This window comes from Zingiber officinale, chromosome 2A (assembly GCF_018446385.1).
Source record: "Zingiber officinale cultivar Zhangliang chromosome 2A, Zo_v1.1, whole genome shotgun sequence".
Taxonomy (NCBI): Eukaryota; Viridiplantae; Streptophyta; class Magnoliopsida; order Zingiberales; family Zingiberaceae; genus Zingiber; species Zingiber officinale.
Genome location: NC_055988.1, coordinates 53,581,273 through 53,600,215, shown reverse-complemented (window position 1 = coordinate 53,600,215; position 18,943 = coordinate 53,581,273). Strand labels below are relative to the sequence as shown.

Here is an 18,943-nt window from a genome sequence, read left to right as displayed (position 1 = left end):
ACGTATGATCGTTGATGAGCTCTTCCAGATCTTCAGGAGTTCATCTTCATCAGAAACTGCCGTTCGCCGGAGCCAGCGCACCACCTCGCAAATTTCAGACAGGATCACATGCTAAAGTCATGAAGTATATGAAATTATTTATCTAAGCCCATTTTGTTATACCATTAGCTAAGTATCTATTTTCAATTATTATTTATGTATTTTAATATTTCCTATGCTTAATTTCATATGATTTTCATACCATTCGATCAAATGAAGGATAGTGTGAGTTGTTGTTTGTAATTTTGATAAGTAAAGAATTTGACTTAGATGATACCAAAATTTTGACTAAAATAGAAGAAAAGAGGGTTATGGAATTCGGCTTAAAAGATATCGTTGGACACTACCCAACCTTGTACTAAGATAAATGTTTGACTAAATGAACAGAGGCTAAAGTAAAAGGGTCACATTCAATGATTTAAACTCAATTATTCTGATATTTAAGGTTGAGGTTGAAAGTTAATATTTAATGTGATTTTATTAAAGTTTGAATGTTTATGAGACTAAATGTTAGCACGATTTAAAATTTTAAATGTTTAAGATATTTCCCTTTAAAGATATATTGAAAAGCATATTAATACATATTTATTTCTTTTTATAAAGTATTGAAGTCTTGGTCTATATGAAATAAGTAATGAGGAGACAAAGAGTTTTGATACATGAGTTCGATTGTACCAGATAGTATACACCTGATATTTTTTTTTATGTTACTCTTCATATTAGGATGTTAGATTTTCTTTCTCGAGTCCATGATATATTTTGATTGTTAGGTATTTTAGGTTCTTTTTATTGATTGGTGGTATTTTCAGATTCTTTAAATATTTATTTATTATCATGGTGTTTATACAGGATGTTTATTTGGTTTCTAGTTGAATCGATTTAAAATCCATCACTTTAGACTTGAGTTTTTTAATTATGAAATTTCGGATGTTTTATGCTGTATGTTTCAAAATCTGGGTGTAAAAAAAAAATATTTAGGTTTATGTTTTTTTTTAAAAGTATAGAGTTCTAATGAGACTCTGCTATTTTTTTTAATATATTAATATTTTTTATTGTTTAAAAATTCATGTAAACATATTAGGCAATGTATTATAAAAAAGTGCTGCTATTGGTGATTTATAAATAACTACTCGACCGGTCGAACCAATTGGACGATAATAAGACTCCGTCTCATGTGCGTGCCCGGCTCCCGGTAAAACCCCGACGCGCAGCTTCCCCTTCTTCGATTCAAGTCTCCCCTTTCTGAATTTTCTCCCCTCGATCCTTCCTCGAGCTTTAACCCTCGCTCCATCCTCCTAATGGCGGCGAAGAAGCCCCAGCGATCTCTACAGGAGATCGAGGACATCCTCCTCCGTAAGATCTTCCTCGTCGCTCTTCAAGAGCCCGCTCAGAATGACCCTAGAATCATCTTTCTGGAGCTCACGGCAGCCGAGATCCTTAGCGAGGGCAAATTTCTCGCCCTTTCCCGAGATACGATGGAGAGGGTCCTCATCGACCGGCTCTCTGGAGACTTCCCCTCCGCCGAACCTCCCTTCCGCTATTTGGTAGGCTGCTACCGCCGCGCCTGTGATGAGTTGAAAAAGGTTGCTTCGATGAAGGACGCCTCTGTTAGATCGGAGATTGAGTCCACCATTAAGCAAGCGCGGAAGATGGTCATCTCTTATTGTAGGATCCAAACAGGGAACCCGGATATGTTTATGATGTCTGGGCAGTCCGGTTTTTCAGCGACGTCTGATCTGATGTTGATGATCTTCTCGGAGGTCTCAACCCCGATGGATGGGTTTGGAGGTGATAGTTTGGGCAGTGGATTCGATTGCCCTCCAGGTTTTATTGACGAATTCTTCAGGGATGGCGACGATGACAGTTTGGAACTGGTTTTGAAGGATTTGTTTGAGAAACTGAAGCAGAGTGTTGGCAGAGTCTCAGCATTAGGGAACTTCCAGCAGCCGCTGAGAGCACTGCTGCTATTGGTTAAATATCCTAGTTGTGCCAAAGCTTTGGTGAATCACCCACGATGGATACCTAAAGAGACTTACTTGTTGATTGGGGAAGGGAGGGTAATTGAGATAGAAAGCATTTTAGGAGCTTTTCTCCATGTCAGTGCATTGCCTGATTTTAAGGAATTTAAGAGTACACCAGATGTCGGGTTAGTCAAATCTTTGAACTTTTCACATACATGTTTGTAATAGAAGCACATTGGTGGATTTTCTTCTTCCTTCTTAATTAGATTCATGTTAATTATACAATCTGAATATCAGGTGGACATTACCCTAACAACATTTAGGGGAAAAGGATATGTATTTTATGAGATACTAATTCCAATTGTTTCATTTTTTTGGATATATTTACTTGTTTTGCACTTTTACTTGCATCTTGGGCCTTTTCTTTAAATTCACTGCATAAAATTGAACTTCTTAGGTCATTCCTTTATTGCTATATTGTGTTCTGTATTTGTTGGGGATGGCGCATTTCTGGTACATTGATATCTTTGCCTGATATGATTATAGTTGTGGTCTATGCCATGTTCTGAAAATTAGTGCATGTTGTACAAAGGGATGCTTAAGTTTCTCTTTCCTATTATATTGTTTAGTGCTTGTGTTAGTATTTTATTTTTATTTGTTTTTTATTCAAATGTAACCTGCCTTTATCATTTTTGAGCTTTTTCACTTTCCAACTTTAGAAGTTGTTTGTGATCGTTTGTGCTTGCAAGCTTTTCCTAGAAAAATTGTGACTGCTATCTTATGTTCAGTGTTAAGCAGGAAGCATTTTCTGGTATGTTTGCTTAGCATTTGTCTGAGTGTTTCACTATAATCTTTAACTAACTTTCTTGTTTAATGTTTTAGTTTTATAGATAAATAAACCTCTTCATCTCTAATGAGATTCTTTTAAATATCACAGACAACAATGTTTCTCGGAAGTGTCTAATCGTCGGCCTGCTGATTTGTTGTCATCCTTCACAACAATCAAGACAGTCATGAATATTTTGTATGATGGTCTTGGGGAGGTGTTCCTCATCTTACTAAAGAATATAGATACACGAGAAAGAGTTTTAGAATATCTTGCAGAAGTGATTAAGAAAAATTCAGCAAGGTCTCGCATGCAGGTAATCTTTCTGAATTAATATTCAACTCTTCTCCATGTCTCTCTTCTGTTGCTTTTTTTTTGTACGTTTGTTATTTTTAACAGGTAGTGATTTGCCAATCATGTTACAGGTGGATCCATTGTCATCTGCCAGCTCTGGCATGTTTGTGAACCTTAGTTCCGTAATGATTCGCCTTTGTGAACCTTTTCTGGATGGTGCTGTAACAAAGAGAGACAAAATTAATCCAAAATATTTATTTCATAATACCCGTTTAGATTTCACGTGAGTCCAAGAACATTGACTGTGATAGTTGATTTACCTATATCTTGCATCTAATTATTGTACTTGGTTTTGTGCTTAGACAACTGACAGCCCTGTGTGCATCATCTGAAGAAGTATCAGCATGGTTAGAGAATGAAAGTTCCTGGAAGAATAATCATGATATGGATGCTCAAGAAGGCACAAGCACTGTCAATGATAGTGATAATTCCATTCTCAAGCTGAAACCATTGCAGAGTTATGCAAGAAAGGAGAAATATTCTTTTATCTGCGAGTGTTTCTTTATGACTGCACGGGTACTTAACTTGGGACTGATGAAAGCAATATCAGACTTCAAACACCTTGCTCAGGTTTGTCTTAGAATACTTTATTTTTTTTTCTATCCATGTTACTAGTAATCCTAGTTTGATTGTTGACGTCTTTACCAAATATACCTTAGTTGGATCTATGTGGTTACACTTCCCAGTGGCTTCAGACTTGTACATGTGTAGATGTTTCTATTTAGGCTTGCAATCTGTTTGAATTATCTTTTTTTAAGTGCAAATGTTCAATTGGCAATCATTGGTTTCTCTAGACATTGGACAAGCCTATGAAAAAAAGTGCCGCGCTTGCATAAGTGCTTTTATAACTATCTGCAAGAAATTGAATGTATTTAGTTTCTTGCTATGTTAAGTATTGCAATCTGTTATGTTGTTGTTGATTTTGATTGGAATTCTGATAATGCATTTTTGTAAATTTGATATAATGACTACTTATCCAAAAAGTTTAAGCTATTAGGTGAGATCCAATTTATAAATTTATATCCTTGCTCCCTCACGTGAGCTTGGATTTTATTAGCCATATATAAATATATAATAATGTACAAAATTGACCTTTACTCAAAATACTTTGTTTTATTGAGATAATAATTGCCTCAACAAGTCTTAGATTCTTTTAAGATATATAAATAAGGTTTTAAAATACATGTCAAGATGAATTATGATAATGTTGTTATTTTTTAGCTTGTCCGTACAAGGTAATGTAAAGCATCATATCATTGTAGATGGAAAATAAAGTTTGAATTTAAATATATAGTTGTCTTATTTTTTTTCTTTATCTACTTCCGCCTTTAGTTCGCCATTGACATTATACATTGGAGCATTGGTTTCTAATAAATGCTCAAGAGACACTTAAACCTTGCACACATGACGCATTTATTAGAAACACAAAATAAATCTAAAAGCCATTGTGAGCCACATAAGAACAAGTAGTTGAACTCCATCACTTGGTGCATGATTGCACCAAGAGAGAAAAGATGAGGATAAATTTCTTTTTTTTTTTTACTTCATCAAGAGAGAAGATGGGTTCAACCTCTTCATAAGAACAAGTAGTTGAACTCAATCGCTTGGTGGCTTGCGCTTTATTCTCTAATGTTTATATTTGCAAGCTTCTTGACCACTAATCTTTAATGATTGAATTCGTGGGTGAAGGCCTAGGATACACTTGAGTAGATTCACTAAATATGATGTTGGATGACTCTTCAATCTTAAGTGACCGCTTACTATTAACATGATAAACCTTACTTGATAAAAAGTATCCAACAAAATTGTCTTCATCCTTTTTTTAGTAAAACTATTCATAGATAGTCCTTGGTATTTAGGATGTGTGCCTTGCAACAAATGTGCTGACCTGGAGTACTTATAAAGGTACTCTCCCATATCAAAGCTCATAAGGAGGTTTTACTAAAATACAACATAAATAAACCCCTTTTATACGTGGTATGAAATGTTTTGATCCAAAAATAATGAACACTCATTTAGTATAGATCAGGTCATCCCTTGGAGCACATGATTATTCATTTTCATAACACCATGTTCTTGTAGTAGAAAATTCAAGCAACTATTGATTGTTTTTACAAAGGTTTTGAAATCAAAGGGCTATGGTTTGAAATTTTCTATAATGTTGTGTGAAATAGTTGAAACGTGTTAGGTTGATTAATTACCAAAACTCAATATTACAATATCTCCTATGTCTTTGTGTCAATCATATTAATGAGTATTATTTCATGCCAACACTTGATACCTCATAGCATACTAAAACATAGGCGAATTTTTGGAAAATAAAGTTCAAACATAATAATATAATTGTCGTATTTATTTATTACTTTATTTCCTTTCTCATTCCATTTCCAATTTGTCACTGACACATAAATTGAAACGTTGACACGATACAATAATAATATCATTCTAGTCAAAACCGATACATCATTCTAGTCAAAGAGCGAAACATGAGTAATTTGAACCTTACAAGGGCCTTAAAGATCACTTAACCCGTGTGTTGGGGATTGGATGACTGAACTAGAGAGACGAGGGAGGATAGCGATTGCACACTTGCAAGTGTGATTATAATAGACTCTTGTTGATGATATCAAGGTCACAAGCAAAGCATAAGCAACACAGAGCATAACATAAACAATCACACTTACCAAAATTACAAACACATTTATTTAACGTGGTTCAACAGTCTCTAGGCTCTTATTCCACAACCTATGATTCATGCGGTGGATCACTCGTGAAAAGCCACCACTATTCTTTCTTCTTTTCAGTCAACTATCAGAGGTGGAGAAACTCTCACAAACTCATAAAATTACAAAAAGTACAAGAAGGAGGAGCACAAGAGAAGATAGAAGGCTTCTATTAGGTTTAACCAACACTATTTTGCTAGCTTTCAATGTCTCCAACGAGTCTCTTTTTATAGCCCTCAAATCCTTTGTTGTAAGTATTTTTGTCGCCCAACTGTCATCTACTCCTTCATCAGTCGATTGGTCCTTGTCATTCGTCTATTATCACACAATGACATTTTTTTCTTTCCATGCAGGCCATTGGTCTAGTCGACTCAGCTATGAACTGATTCTTTTCACTGGTCCTTGAACCTAGTCAACTACTTAGTTGACTAATCCATCAATCTATTGGAATTCAACACTAGTTTTGTCGCTCACCCCCACATACCTTGAATTTATTTGAGATATTAGGTTCCTTGGTCAACAATCGACTATTGCCCATTACCAGTCAATTATTGACCTTGATTATGACCAATTTTAAGGTTGAGTTTGCCTATGTTAACTTCTACCCTTGTCCCTTATTATAAGTCACTCAACACTCGTTCCCTTAGGTCACTCAATCCCTTGTATGTGCATGAGCCCACTACTTGCTATCCTTCACCCCTTCACCTAGGGCCTTTATCGCCACTAGTTGATGTCCTCGCTACCTCGATGCTCCTCATCCTGCAGTCTCGTGGTTTGTCTCATGCAATCTTTTTCAATCTCTATAGACCTCGAGCCATTAAGCTGCTAACCTACCCTTGCTAGGTTAATGCTCCAGAGCTCCTCAAGCACCACCAGTATTCCTCATCTAATGATGTCTTGGTTGTCTTATACTATCCTTCTCCTATCTTTTTGCACCTTCGAACCACTAGGCATGCCACCTTTGCCATGCCAAGCCAATGAGTTCTCCAAGTTGCATGTGTGTTCTTGCAGTCCTGCATATTCAAACACACACATCAAATAAGAGGGTTTGATTTAAACCTTTTGTTCAAATATCAAAAATACAAGGTCACATGTTGCACCAACAATTTTTTCTTTTTGATATTTGACAATATATTTAAATTAGGAAAATCGGAACGACAATAAAATGCTCATGCATATGCCTTGCTTGTAATACCATGCACTGGGACCGACATCGTTCACCTAAGTTCTCGTTTGAGCTAGGAATTTTAAAAAAACCACAGTTAGAGGAGGACAAGGTTCCCATAACCTTTTCTCACATCGCCTCTAATTTCAAATTAGGTTCCTCTAAATCCCATAATAAAAGAACCTACCAAATAGGAGAACAAGGTTTCCCACTTAAACCTTTTCTCCACTCTCCCCCTTTTTCACAACACATCAAAAAATGCATCAATGATGTCTCAAATGTTGTTCTCACGTATCTTTAATGATCCTCTACTTTTATTCAAATCCCTCATTGAATATCATATATAAATTCCAAGTCCTATTGCCATTTCCCCAACCTGAAACCCTATTTTTAACATTTTTAGCACATAACAGTTGACTGAAAATCAGTCCAACTGCTCTGAGAGATGATTAAATTGTTTGATCTCTCATATTAAAATATAAGTCGATTGCCTACATTTCCCTAGTCAACTGATGACTAGTAGTCATTAAGTGTTATTTCTCAAATACTCATTCGAACTAATTTCAATAACACCTAGAAATTTCATAAACCTTCCAAATTTCTCAAATTTTGTAGAGAGGTTTATTTAACCCACATCTACTTGTGAAAAATGGATTTTCACCTAAAATCCTTACCAATTCCAAGTTTGAGATAAATCCAAAACTAGCTAAGTTGTACAAATGAACCTTGACCTAAAGCCCTAGTTTTGACTTCCATTTATGAATTTGCCAAACCAAAATTGAAATGCATCTATTGCATCAACTAATTTGGCATCCTATACAATTACATACTAATTTCATCCTTCTTGAACTTTTTTCTTATAGTATTCCTCATTGTTGCAACTATAGCACACAATGTACTCCTTTGACTTATGCCGATGGTGGAACTCGAAGGCTAAACTTCCAAAATGTCTTCCTCAATTGTCCGGGACTCAGACTCATCTCTTGAAGAGGTGGATGGTTTCTCACTTGATCCATTCAATGTAGAAGGCTTCGAGCCCTCGTTGACATCCTCAATTCTTTAACTTTTTAGTCTCTTCCTCTTCTACTTCTTGTGGAGATTTGAACTTTTCTTCACTTCATTTCACATTCTCTTCACTTTCCTCGTCTTGGACTTCTCCTTTCTTGGGTTTTTCATGAATGCGCATGATTTACTCTCCCAAATCCCTTGCGTCTTTGCACACCTCACCTATCTCGTCAAGATCCTCTTAAACACTACTGATATTTAGGAATCCCAACTCTTCATATTCCTTTCGTAAAGCTCAATTTGGTGTTTTGTCTAATTCTTTCTGGAGATTTTCTTGCCCTCTCAATCTCTAAGTTATATGTACCCCCAAAACATGGCAAAACTCCTTCCTTGATTGAAAACCAGCACTCCACCAAATCTTTCAAAACTTAAAATCTTTGTGGTATGATGGGATCTTATAGTTCATGCCACATAGTGGAAGTCTTATTGCCTCTCTAGTCATCTTTACTTTGCCCTTTTAGTGGTTAGTCCAAAGAAGATAGCACCCGCACCACTTATTGGGAAATAGGATAACCCCTAGACGGGGCAAATAACAGTTGAACACATGCAATTATGATTTTAACTAGAAAAACTAAGTAGCGGAAAACACAACATATATAATCATACTTACCATAATCACTAACACATTTATTTAACGTGGTTCAATATCTCGAAGCTTCTACTCCACGGTCTATGATTTGTTGGTGGATCACTCTTGGAGAGCCACTATCTTTTTTCCTTCTTGGTCAACTACTAGCTCAAGTTACAAAGCTTCGAATATGTGTAGCAAACACTATTTCACCAGCCTGTAATACCAACACCAAGTCTCTTTTTGTAGCCCTCAAATCCTTTGCTAAAAGTCCATTTGTTGTCGAGCAATCAACTGCTCTTTCATTAGACTCTGATCCTTATGATCCTACCGTTATTGCGCAACAATGGCTTTTTTCAACTTTCCATGCGGGCCATCAGTCATTTGGAAATTTATCGGTAGATGACTGATGCCCAATCAATTCAACTACCAATAGAATCATTTGTCTCTTAGCTTCTTGAATCAGTTGATTGTCCAATCGGCCAGTATGGATCAGTTGATTTGAATTCACGAATTCAACTCCAAATGACTGTCCCAAACCATAAGCTCTAGTTTATCATAACCTCAGGATTTTGGTTAGAGTCAACTGCATGTTTTATTAGTCGATTCAACTACCAATTGACTAGATCCCATCACCAATCGATGAGATTCCATCACCAATTGACTGGTCATTCCACATACCTTGAATCTATTTGGGGTATTGGGTTCTCATCACTAGTCAAATGTTGTCCATCATGAATCAAGTAGATTGCAGACCTTTACTATGACCAATTGTAAGGTCAAGTTTGCCTATGTTGAGTTATACCCTTGTCTCCTATGGGTACAAGTAATTTAACACTCACAACTTACAAGGAGGCTTACTATTGCAGCTTGACTTCACCCCTTGCCCATCTCCTATGAGGTCACTCGGTCTCTTGGATGCGCACGAGCCCATGGCTCCTCCACGTACCATCCTTCACTCAGTCACCTATGGAGTTCACCTCCATCAATTATCGTCCTCTCTGCCTTGATGCTCCTAGCCTTATAGTCCCTTGGGACCCTCGGTCCATCTCATGCAACCTTCTCTAATCTCTACAGATCTCAAGCTATCGACTGCCAACTTGGCCACCTTAGGTCAGTGCTGAAAGCTACTCCAACACCAACTCAATGTTCCTTGTTCTACGGTCCCATACCATCCTTGATCTCTTCAGACCTCCAAGCCATTGAGCATGCCAATTAGGCAACGGCAAACTAATGAGCTCTCTAAGCTCCATGTACGTTCTTGTAGTCTCTACACACAAACACATACATTAAATCATAAAGCAATGCCTAACTTAAGCTTTTTGCCTAAACATCAAAATCCAAGGTCACACAGGACCCACTTGGGACACAATTGCACGAACACCTTGCACGCTTGATGTGCATTTATCATAAACATTAAATAAATCTAACGTAAACCCTTTTTAGCCACATCAATTCAACTTGATCACTTGTGACATAACTGCACCAACACAGAAGATGAGGATAAATTTGCCTTTTTTACTTCATCTTCTCTCCCACGAAGACGAGTATACATTATTCCTTCTCCCCCTCTTCTCTCCTCTCCCTTCCTCTCTCTCTCCACTCCTCTGCTTCTCTTGTCAATGGGGGTAAACAATGGCCTAGTTAAAAAAAGTTTACAGTGATGACTGCACTTTTTACCTCTCCTTTTAAGCTTCCGACCACTGAGGGAACTATGTAATTAATAGTAGCAGACTCAAACTATTCATGAATTATTCACATAATATTGAATTGCATTTAGTAAAACGCATTGAAGGAACATGCATTTTTAATTAAGTATTCATGCAAATTGAATTAATTTAGATTAGAAAAGTTTAAATACAACGTGTGTCAATGTAGATACATCATACATGTATCAAACTAAGTTGAATGCAATATTAGCAACTGCATAGATTTTTATAGACCTCTATTCTTCTGTTCAGTTGGAACTATTAATGAATCTCAAATATGTTATATGATGGAGAAAATCAATGTTGAATCCAAACTATTTTGGATTTCCATCTGAAATCACAAAGCAAGTTGATTTGTAATTATCCACCATGTATCTTGATCCATATATGTCAAAAAGCAATCAGGAATAAAAGTTAAAAATACTTTTTTTTACTGTTTAACATCTGTTGAGAGTTACTCTACATGGTTTTATCCTAATGTTCAAGTATATTAAGCATATTTATCCGTACTACAACTCTGAATCAGCTTAGATAGTTGAACATCTACCAAATGATGTTAGGTAACCTTTCTTTTTGTGGATCCGTTGATTGCTAGTATGTAGTTTAACAGCCCTGTTGATAGTAATTATTCTACATGATTATAGTCAGTGCATGATATTTCAAACTCACAGTTCTCTCTCTCTTGGACCAGTAAATCAATCCAAAACTATGCATTTACATCCTGTCACTATGATAGTGTAGCACATCTGCACTTTAATTAAATCATGTTCTCTCCAAAATTAGGCTGTTCATGCATTGATGGGCGTAAATACAATCAATGCTGTGTGGTACTGAGCATATTTTTTAAATCTTTGGTTTACACCAATATATGCAAGTACATGTAAGCATTTGTATTACTTTTGTTCTCTCTTTATAAAGGTGTTAGGTAATCTTTTGTAAATTTTATGATAGACATTGGGAAGGTATGAAGAAGAATTATCTACCTTCAAAGCCATGAGGGAACAAGGAGCTTCTCCACAACTTGAGGCTGACATAAAGCGTCTAGAGAAAGCAATCGAGATTTTGTCACAGGACAAACTATGTTATGAAGCTCAACTATTACGAGTATGTTTGACCCATCTATTCCTTAGGTTGAACCATGGCGTTTTTATCTCACAAGATAGCTGCTAGTTTCTTTAAAATTCCTTCTGTTTGTAGACAAATGTTTACCTTGTTTTCTTCATGCCTTTTTTGTTGTTTGGTTGTCCTTTTTTCCATTTGCTGATTTCATTAATAGGCTCAGCTGTTTGGTTGGAGGACTGGCAGCATTCATCTAATGTTAGTTTAGTCAAATTTCTAAAATAACAAAGAGAATATAAAGGGAAGAATTGGGAATGACACTGAGAAACTTAGACTCATACATATAATGTACCCTTTTGATAACGATTCTAACAAAAAATTGATTCGGACCTTATAGTTTGTTTTTGGTGTTCATTATTTTGATTCAATAGTACCACAGCAATAATAAAAAACAAAGAGAAAGAGGAAGAGGAAGGAAGAAAGGGAATGTGCTGTCATTGCTGCTGTTGCAAGTTTGACATGTATAATTGTTATATATTATAACAGGCATGTTTTTAACATGGTGATTAGAAACTGTTCTTGGGGTTGTTTAATCAAAGATGAGTAACAACAAGGGAGTTCAAGAATTTCACCGATAATATTCTGCAGTAATGTACTTTTGTAGAACCAGGACATTACATTTTCTAGAATTGCAACTAAATCACATTCTAATGAAAACAAAATATTTCTATATGCGATACCAACTTAATTGGATCCCCATGCATAGCAATATTGTTCTGATAGATCTTAAATAATCTTATAAATTTCTGATGGACTAGAGTAGGGATGAAGAACCTGGTTTCTGCCGAAGTGCTTTGAAATAACTACATTGATAACTGGTTTTCATCTTCAGATGTCTATGTAGTTTACATGTTTTAGGCTCTGTTTACTCTAGGGAGAAATTGGAGAGAAAAGAGGCAAAGGAGAAAAAGGAAAGGAGAGGTGTAATAAAGCTTGTTTATTTGGGTAGTGGAAGAGGAAATGGGAAGGGTAGAAATGACAAGATTACCTTTGTCTTTCTCATCAACCTTGCCTTGCTCATGGTCACACCACCCTTTCATTGAATTCCTCTATTGGATTCATTTGGGATGATGATTAGTCTACCTTCTTTGACGAGCACCACCACCATTTCTCTCTTGCCACCCCTTCTATTGAGTCCAACAACTTGCCGGCAGAGGTGGAGGACGAGTTTAGACATGGGACTGATGTTTGATGCTAGCACCAAATGCCAACCCAAGGAGGTGATCGAGTTGGATGCTAGATGCAGGACACTGGAGTGGGATGCAAGGCCACAAACAAAGTGGAGTGGGGTAAATAAATATTTTCATAGTTTTTTTTTTATCCCTTGCTCCTGCCTTATTTTATGTAGAACTAAAAAGCTCCTGAAATGAAACCACAGAAAGGCTTTGATCGCCTTTTCTGTCTTACCTTTTTTGACATAAACAACAGAAGAAGGGATGGACTATGGTGCTGGTGCCTCTTTGTGGATTCCATTAATGGGTGTAAACACCTTTAAGCTTTGTTAAACACGGGTAGAGAAGGGAGGATTATTAAGGAGAGCACTGAAATAAAAAAACGTCTCTTGTTTGCTTGTATAATTTTTCAATGGGGAGGATGAGAAAACTCTTTGTGAATCAATTTTAGCTTAGAGCTGTATCAGCTCAAAACTAGGTCAATGTTTTTGTGGAGGGAGGGAAAAGTTGATTGGCACTCCCCTTTAGTGTTCGGATGGGGCAAGGTTGAAGAACTATTAGGTAGGTGCTAACTTTGACAACATCCAGCATGCACAAGCATCGGCAGGCATGAGTGTCAGGCGGGCAGGGGACAGGTGAGGGCGTTGAGCATATGGCGTCAAGAGCAGCCATTGTGTGTGTGCAGTTGCATGCAATGCTGTCTAAATGGTGTGCACACAGGTGTTGGACAAGGTTTATGGCAAAGTTGGCTCTGCAGGGTCAATGTCCTGTGAGGGTAAATTTTTATTGCCTTCCATCGATGAAGAAGATTTAACCACGTCAGATTTTTTCTCCTCTCTATTGTGCAGCTAAACATAGCCTTAACTTTAACATTATTCTTTTATCTGACAAACCATTGGTAAATTTACAAACTTGAAGAAGAATCTTTAATATTTTCCATCCTTCACATGGGTCTTTGCAACCATACCAATTTTTATTAAAATATTAGATATTCATCTTCATTATTGAATCTTGATTTAATTAAATGTGGTTCTCTTTATTTTATTTTTATTTTTATTTGAGATTAATCTTGTTTCTTCATATTTGATTAGGGTACTTCCTGAACTTATTAATATTGCTCAAATTAGCGATAGTTGATGCTGATTATGCTGTAATTTTATGTTTTGGCTTTAGATGTTTCCTTTATTTTTGTTGACAATGAATTAATATAGCAGTTGCGTCTTTTTCTTGTTCCACGGTAATCACTTTACCTGCCCAAGGTGAGGCAATCTTAATGAAAATTTCTTATCTTTGTGCTCAAGGATGGTACACTGCTACAACGGGCATTGACATTCTGCAGATTGGTTATTATTTGGTTGGTTGATCTTGTCGGTGGGTTTAAGATGCCTCTGCCATCATCCTGCCCCATGGAATTTGCATGTGTTCCAGAACATTTTGTTGATGATGCCATGGACTTACTTATTTTGACTTCTAGAATTCCAAAGGCTTTGGAAGGGTTTGTCTTGGTGAGTTTCTTTAATAGTTTTCAATTTTCAATAACTGATATGTTGTACTTCTAACTTGCATATTTAGAAGCTAAAACCATTGATGCTCATATCATTGCCAGGATGATTTCTTGAATTTCATAATTATGTTCATGGCAAGTCCTTCTTATGTTAAGAACCCTTATTTGAGAGCTAAAATGGTTGAAGTATTGAATTGTTGGATACCACAAAGAAGGTTGGAAATTTTCTCCTGTCAATTTAATTTCTTTCTGGAATTTTACTTAGTACATTTATAATTTTCAATTCTTACAGTGGGGTTTCTGCTACTGCTGCTCTATTTGAAGGACACCAGTTGTCTCTTGATTATCTAGTTAGAAATCTTCTTAAACTTTATGTGGATATTGAATTCACTGGTTCACACACGCAGGTATCATTTTGTTTTCTTTATTTATATTCATATTTCAGGAGATGTTTCATGGTGTTTTTATTTTAAATGATTTGTTCTAAATCACCTTTCCTTTTATACATTTTGCACTTATCTTTGCTGTGCAGTTTTTTGATAAATTCAATATTCGTCACAATATTGCTGAACTCTTAGAGTATCTGTGGAATGTTCCTAGCCATCGCAATGCATGGAGACAGGTAAACATGCCTTTGCAGCTATAAACTATTTTTTCCTATTTTAATTTATGTCTTTTATAACTAAGAGGATAAAATTTATTTAAATATGAATGATATTATAGTAGGGAATAAAGCTCAATGACGTAGAAGAATTTAAATAGCCAATCCTATCTAGTGGGATTAAATTTGGTTGTTGATGTTGTTGTATCACTAGCAGAATTATTTATCAATTGCTTATGGAAAAATAACATATCATATAATTATGGTGCAGATTGCAAGGGAAGAGGAGAAGGGTGTCTATTTGAACTTTCTGAATTTCCTAATCAATGATAGCATTTATCTTCTTGATGAGAGTTTAAACATAATCCTTGAACTTAAAGAAATAGAAGCTGAAATGACAAATTCTGCTGAATGGGAACGGAGGCCAGCACAGGAGAGGGAAGAGAGAACGAGGCTTTTTCATTCACGAGAAAATGTGAGATCTCTTCATTATTGCATAGACCTTCACTCACAGAGCTGCACTCTGTTTAACTTCATATGCTTGACGTGAGCTTTAGTAGATGTTGTTTTTCACTTGTGAAATTTGACCTTTCAGATTGTCCGATTTGATATGAAGTTGGCAAATGAAGATGTTGGGATGCTTGCATTCACATCTGAACAAATACCCGCACCCTTCCTGCTTCCGGAAATGGTGACATATTTATTCTAGACATTTCAATATTCACTCAAATGACTACATAGGATGCATTCAATATTTGCACATTGGAAAATTATGTCTTTACATTTACATATCTTCATTGGTATATTAACTTTTACCTCTATAGAGAAATCAACTTAAATTTATTACTAGTATGTTTAATTCCATCGCATTCTCAAAGAGATTATTGTAGTTTAGTTGGAACTTTAAGATTATTCAAGATTTACTACAATTAATGTCACGTAACTTTGAAAAGCGAAAGTTTTAAAAACTGTTTCAATCTTCATAAGCCATTGTTATTTAAAATTTTACTTGTGTTTTCTGTTTGATTAATGTGAATTCAATTCTTTCTTTGATCTTTTCAGGTTGAAAGGGTGGCTAGCATGCTAAATTATTTTCTCTTACAACTTGCTGGTCCTCAACGGAGGTCTCTGAATGTAAAAGATCCTGAAAAATATGAATTTAGGCCAAGACAATTGCTAAAACAAGTTAGTTCTTTGCCCACTTAACTTTTGATATGCTTTTAAATTTTCTTGGTATTTATGTTGGTGTATTTGTTATGAAAGATTGCCGAGATTTACGTTCATATTGCAAGAGGTGACAAAGAGAATGTGTTCCCTGCTGCAATCTCAAAGGATGGACGGTCATATAATGAGAAGGTATTTCCTATGCACAGCTTCCATGGCTGGGCAAGGTTGTCTCGTGAATTAACTTCTCACATTCATGATCCTACCGTGTTACAGTTTGCTGATGTTTTGTAAATGGAACAGCTGTTTACTTCGACAGCCGATATTCTGTGGAAAATTGGTGAAGATGGTAAGATAATTGAGGAGTTTGTTCAGCTTGGTCTCAAGGCCAAAGTAGCTGCTTCTGAAGCAATGGATGCTGAGGCTGTTCTTGGAGACATACCTGAAGAATTTCTTGACCCAATTCAGGTACAATTTCCTCTCTATCCATGAATGAAACCTTCAGTCTAATAAAGTAACTCTATGAACTTTATGTTTATGGGTCTACGTACTAAGCATGACACGGTGAAGAGTTTTCATTTATTTCTTCTTGAGATGCTGACCAACATTATCACTTTTGTTTAGTATACACTGATGAGTGATCCTGTCATTCTACCGTCATCAAGAATATCAGTAGATCGGCCAGTTATCCAAAGGCACTTGCTTAGTGACACTGTAAGGTTTCCCTACTGCAGCAGTTGTGCTAATTCATTAATCATTTTCTTTCTCGTCTAATGACACAAACTAAATATCGTCTTCTAAACCCAGACCGATCCTTTCAACCGTTCTCATCTCACTCAAGACATGCTAATACCTAACGCCGAGCTGAAACAAAGAATTGAAGAGTTCATCAGATCCCAGAGGAGACGAACCCCACAGAATGAGTGAATTTGGTTGGTTGAGCAAACATGGCGACTGGTGAAGCAAAAGAGTTTCTGTGAATGACACTTCAAGCCTGTTCTCAAAAACTTTGCATTCTCTTGGAGAAAAAGGAAATAGAGATAATCCCCTGTAGGAATTATTACGTAACCATTTTTTGTTAGTAATGTACATATAACTTATGGATTTTACTCACTGTGTAATTCCACCCAACTCTTTAATTTCGCCGAGTTTTATTATCTTTGAAGTTCTCATCCAAATCCGAAGACCAAGAATTCGTAGTTGACAGGAAAACTTCACGGGGATCTTTAGACTATGGCCCTACGTGTTGGTCTATTCCAAGCTGGTATGTATGTGTATGACACAGCGAGTATTAAAGTTGTCACGAGGGTGAGGGTAGAGAAGGTTAAAATGGTAGGCTGAATTGGGTCAAAATTAAAAGAGGTTAATGATCATCTCTTACCCATTGAGCCGATCAATCTTTTCGGTCGACCTCATTGGTCGACTTGACTTGCTCATCTTTCAAGTCGGGTTGAATCAACTAGTCTTTCAAGTTGGGTTGAGTCAGCTAGTTTTCTTGACAGAGCAGAACAGTCGACTCGTCAATTTTCCAGGTCGGGTCTAGCGAGCCAATCTTCCTGACAGAGTAGAGTAGTTGACCCGCCAGCCTTTTAGGCTGAGTCGAGTCAACCACTCTTCTTGACAAAGCAGAGCATTCGAGCCACCAGTCTTCTAGGTTGGGTCGAGCTAGCCAGTCTTCCTGACAGAACAGAGCAGTTGACTCCCCAGTTTTCCAGGCTGGATTGAGCCAGCCAATCTTTCTAGCAGAGTAGTCGATTCGCCAGTCTTCTAGGTCGAGTCGAGCCAGCCAGTCTTCCTGGTAGAACAGAGCATCCGACTCGCCAGTCTTTTAGGCCGAGTTAAGCGTCAGTCTTCCTAGCAAAGCAAAGCATTTGACCCACCAGTCTTCTAGGCCAGGTCGAGCCAGTCAGTCTTCTTGGCAGAGCAGAGCAACCAACCCGGCAGCCTTCTAGGCTGGATCGAGCCAGCCAGTCTTCCTGATAGAGCAGAGTATCCGACTCTCCAGTCTTCTTGGTTGGGTTGAGCCAACAACCTTCATGGTCTAGCCAACCAGTCTATCTAGTATAGTATAGCAGAGCAGACCATTAGGTCTATTAACCTTTTTGTCTTATTTATTGGAACCTAGACAATGGTCACATGATCCTCTGACATCTTTATTGGGACAAGACCCTCTGACATCTAGACAAGGGTATCATGACCCTATGATATCTTTTATCTTGGCACGACCCTCCTGTAAAAACTTTGCCCCCGTTGGCCAAAAGGAGGAGAGGTGGAGGAGACTCCTCACTACACACTTATCCTCATTAAGCTTTACACTGTTAATCTTCTTGATTCTTGGCATCATTAGAAATTGACTTGAGCGTCGGAGTAGATAACCCTCCTTTGCCCTTTCACTCTCCACAGGCTCTTCCAACGACGAGCATAGCTCACCCGCCTCCTCCTGATTTATAGTTCAAAGTTCTTCCTCCGTCAACATCCTTGCCCTATTATCAGCTCGTCTATCTACACGGTTCCCACGGCTTCGCCTTGTCTTTGACTCCGTGTCACCCTCCGTCTTCGTGCCATCGTCTTCGGTTCTGTGTTGCATTCGGATTTGTGCCATCCTCCGGCTCTGAGCTGCCCTCCAGCTCAATGTCATCCCCAGCTCCGCGCTGTCTACGACTCGGTGTCGCCCTCCGGCTCTACTCCATTGCCTCCGGCTCTGAGCCTCCACCTTCGACTTCGTGCCATCGCCTCTAGATCTATGCCACTTTCGGTCCGCTCTTGCGGGTGTGGTGTACTTTACATTCAGTCTTTATGTTCTTTATTACAATACTGTTTATTTTCTATCACTGGAGACTGATTTGAGTGTCGGAGTGTCAGACTGAGGCAATCCTCGTTCTGTTTTCTAACAACCTTATAGGTACCATGAACCAAAGACTTTCAGACACCTTTGGTCATTTTCTTTTTTTTTGGGGTATAACGACCTAGTCA

General features: G+C 37.3%; 1 protein-coding gene across 2 annotated transcripts; it reads left to right on the top strand.

Moving 5' to 3' along the window:
* The first annotated feature begins 1,194 nt into the window (after positions 1 to 1,194).
* Positions 1,195 to 17,127, top strand: LOC122041120 (probable ubiquitin conjugation factor E4). Of its 2 annotated transcripts, XM_042600709.1 has the most exons (16): positions 1,195 to 2,185; positions 2,938 to 3,142; positions 3,252 to 3,403; positions 3,483 to 3,750; positions 11,362 to 11,514; positions 14,003 to 14,206; positions 14,308 to 14,420; positions 14,498 to 14,612; positions 14,738 to 14,827; positions 15,078 to 15,281; positions 15,402 to 15,497; positions 15,869 to 15,991; positions 16,070 to 16,162; positions 16,274 to 16,438; positions 16,595 to 16,684; positions 16,778 to 17,127. In XM_042600709.1, exons 1-16 carry the CDS (start codon positions 1,338 to 1,340, stop codon positions 16,895 to 16,897), a joined length of 3,039 nt encoding a protein of 1,012 aa, XP_042456643.1. In that variant the 5' UTR covers positions 1,195 to 1,337; the 3' UTR covers positions 16,898 to 17,127. The 2 variants fall into 2 exon arrangements, with proteins under 2 accessions (XP_042456643.1, XP_042456644.1); XM_042600710.1 differs by lacking the exons at positions 16,595 to 16,684; positions 16,778 to 17,127 and having other exon boundaries at positions 16,247 to 16,387.
* The last annotated feature ends 1,816 nt before the right edge of the window (positions 17,128 to 18,943 follow it).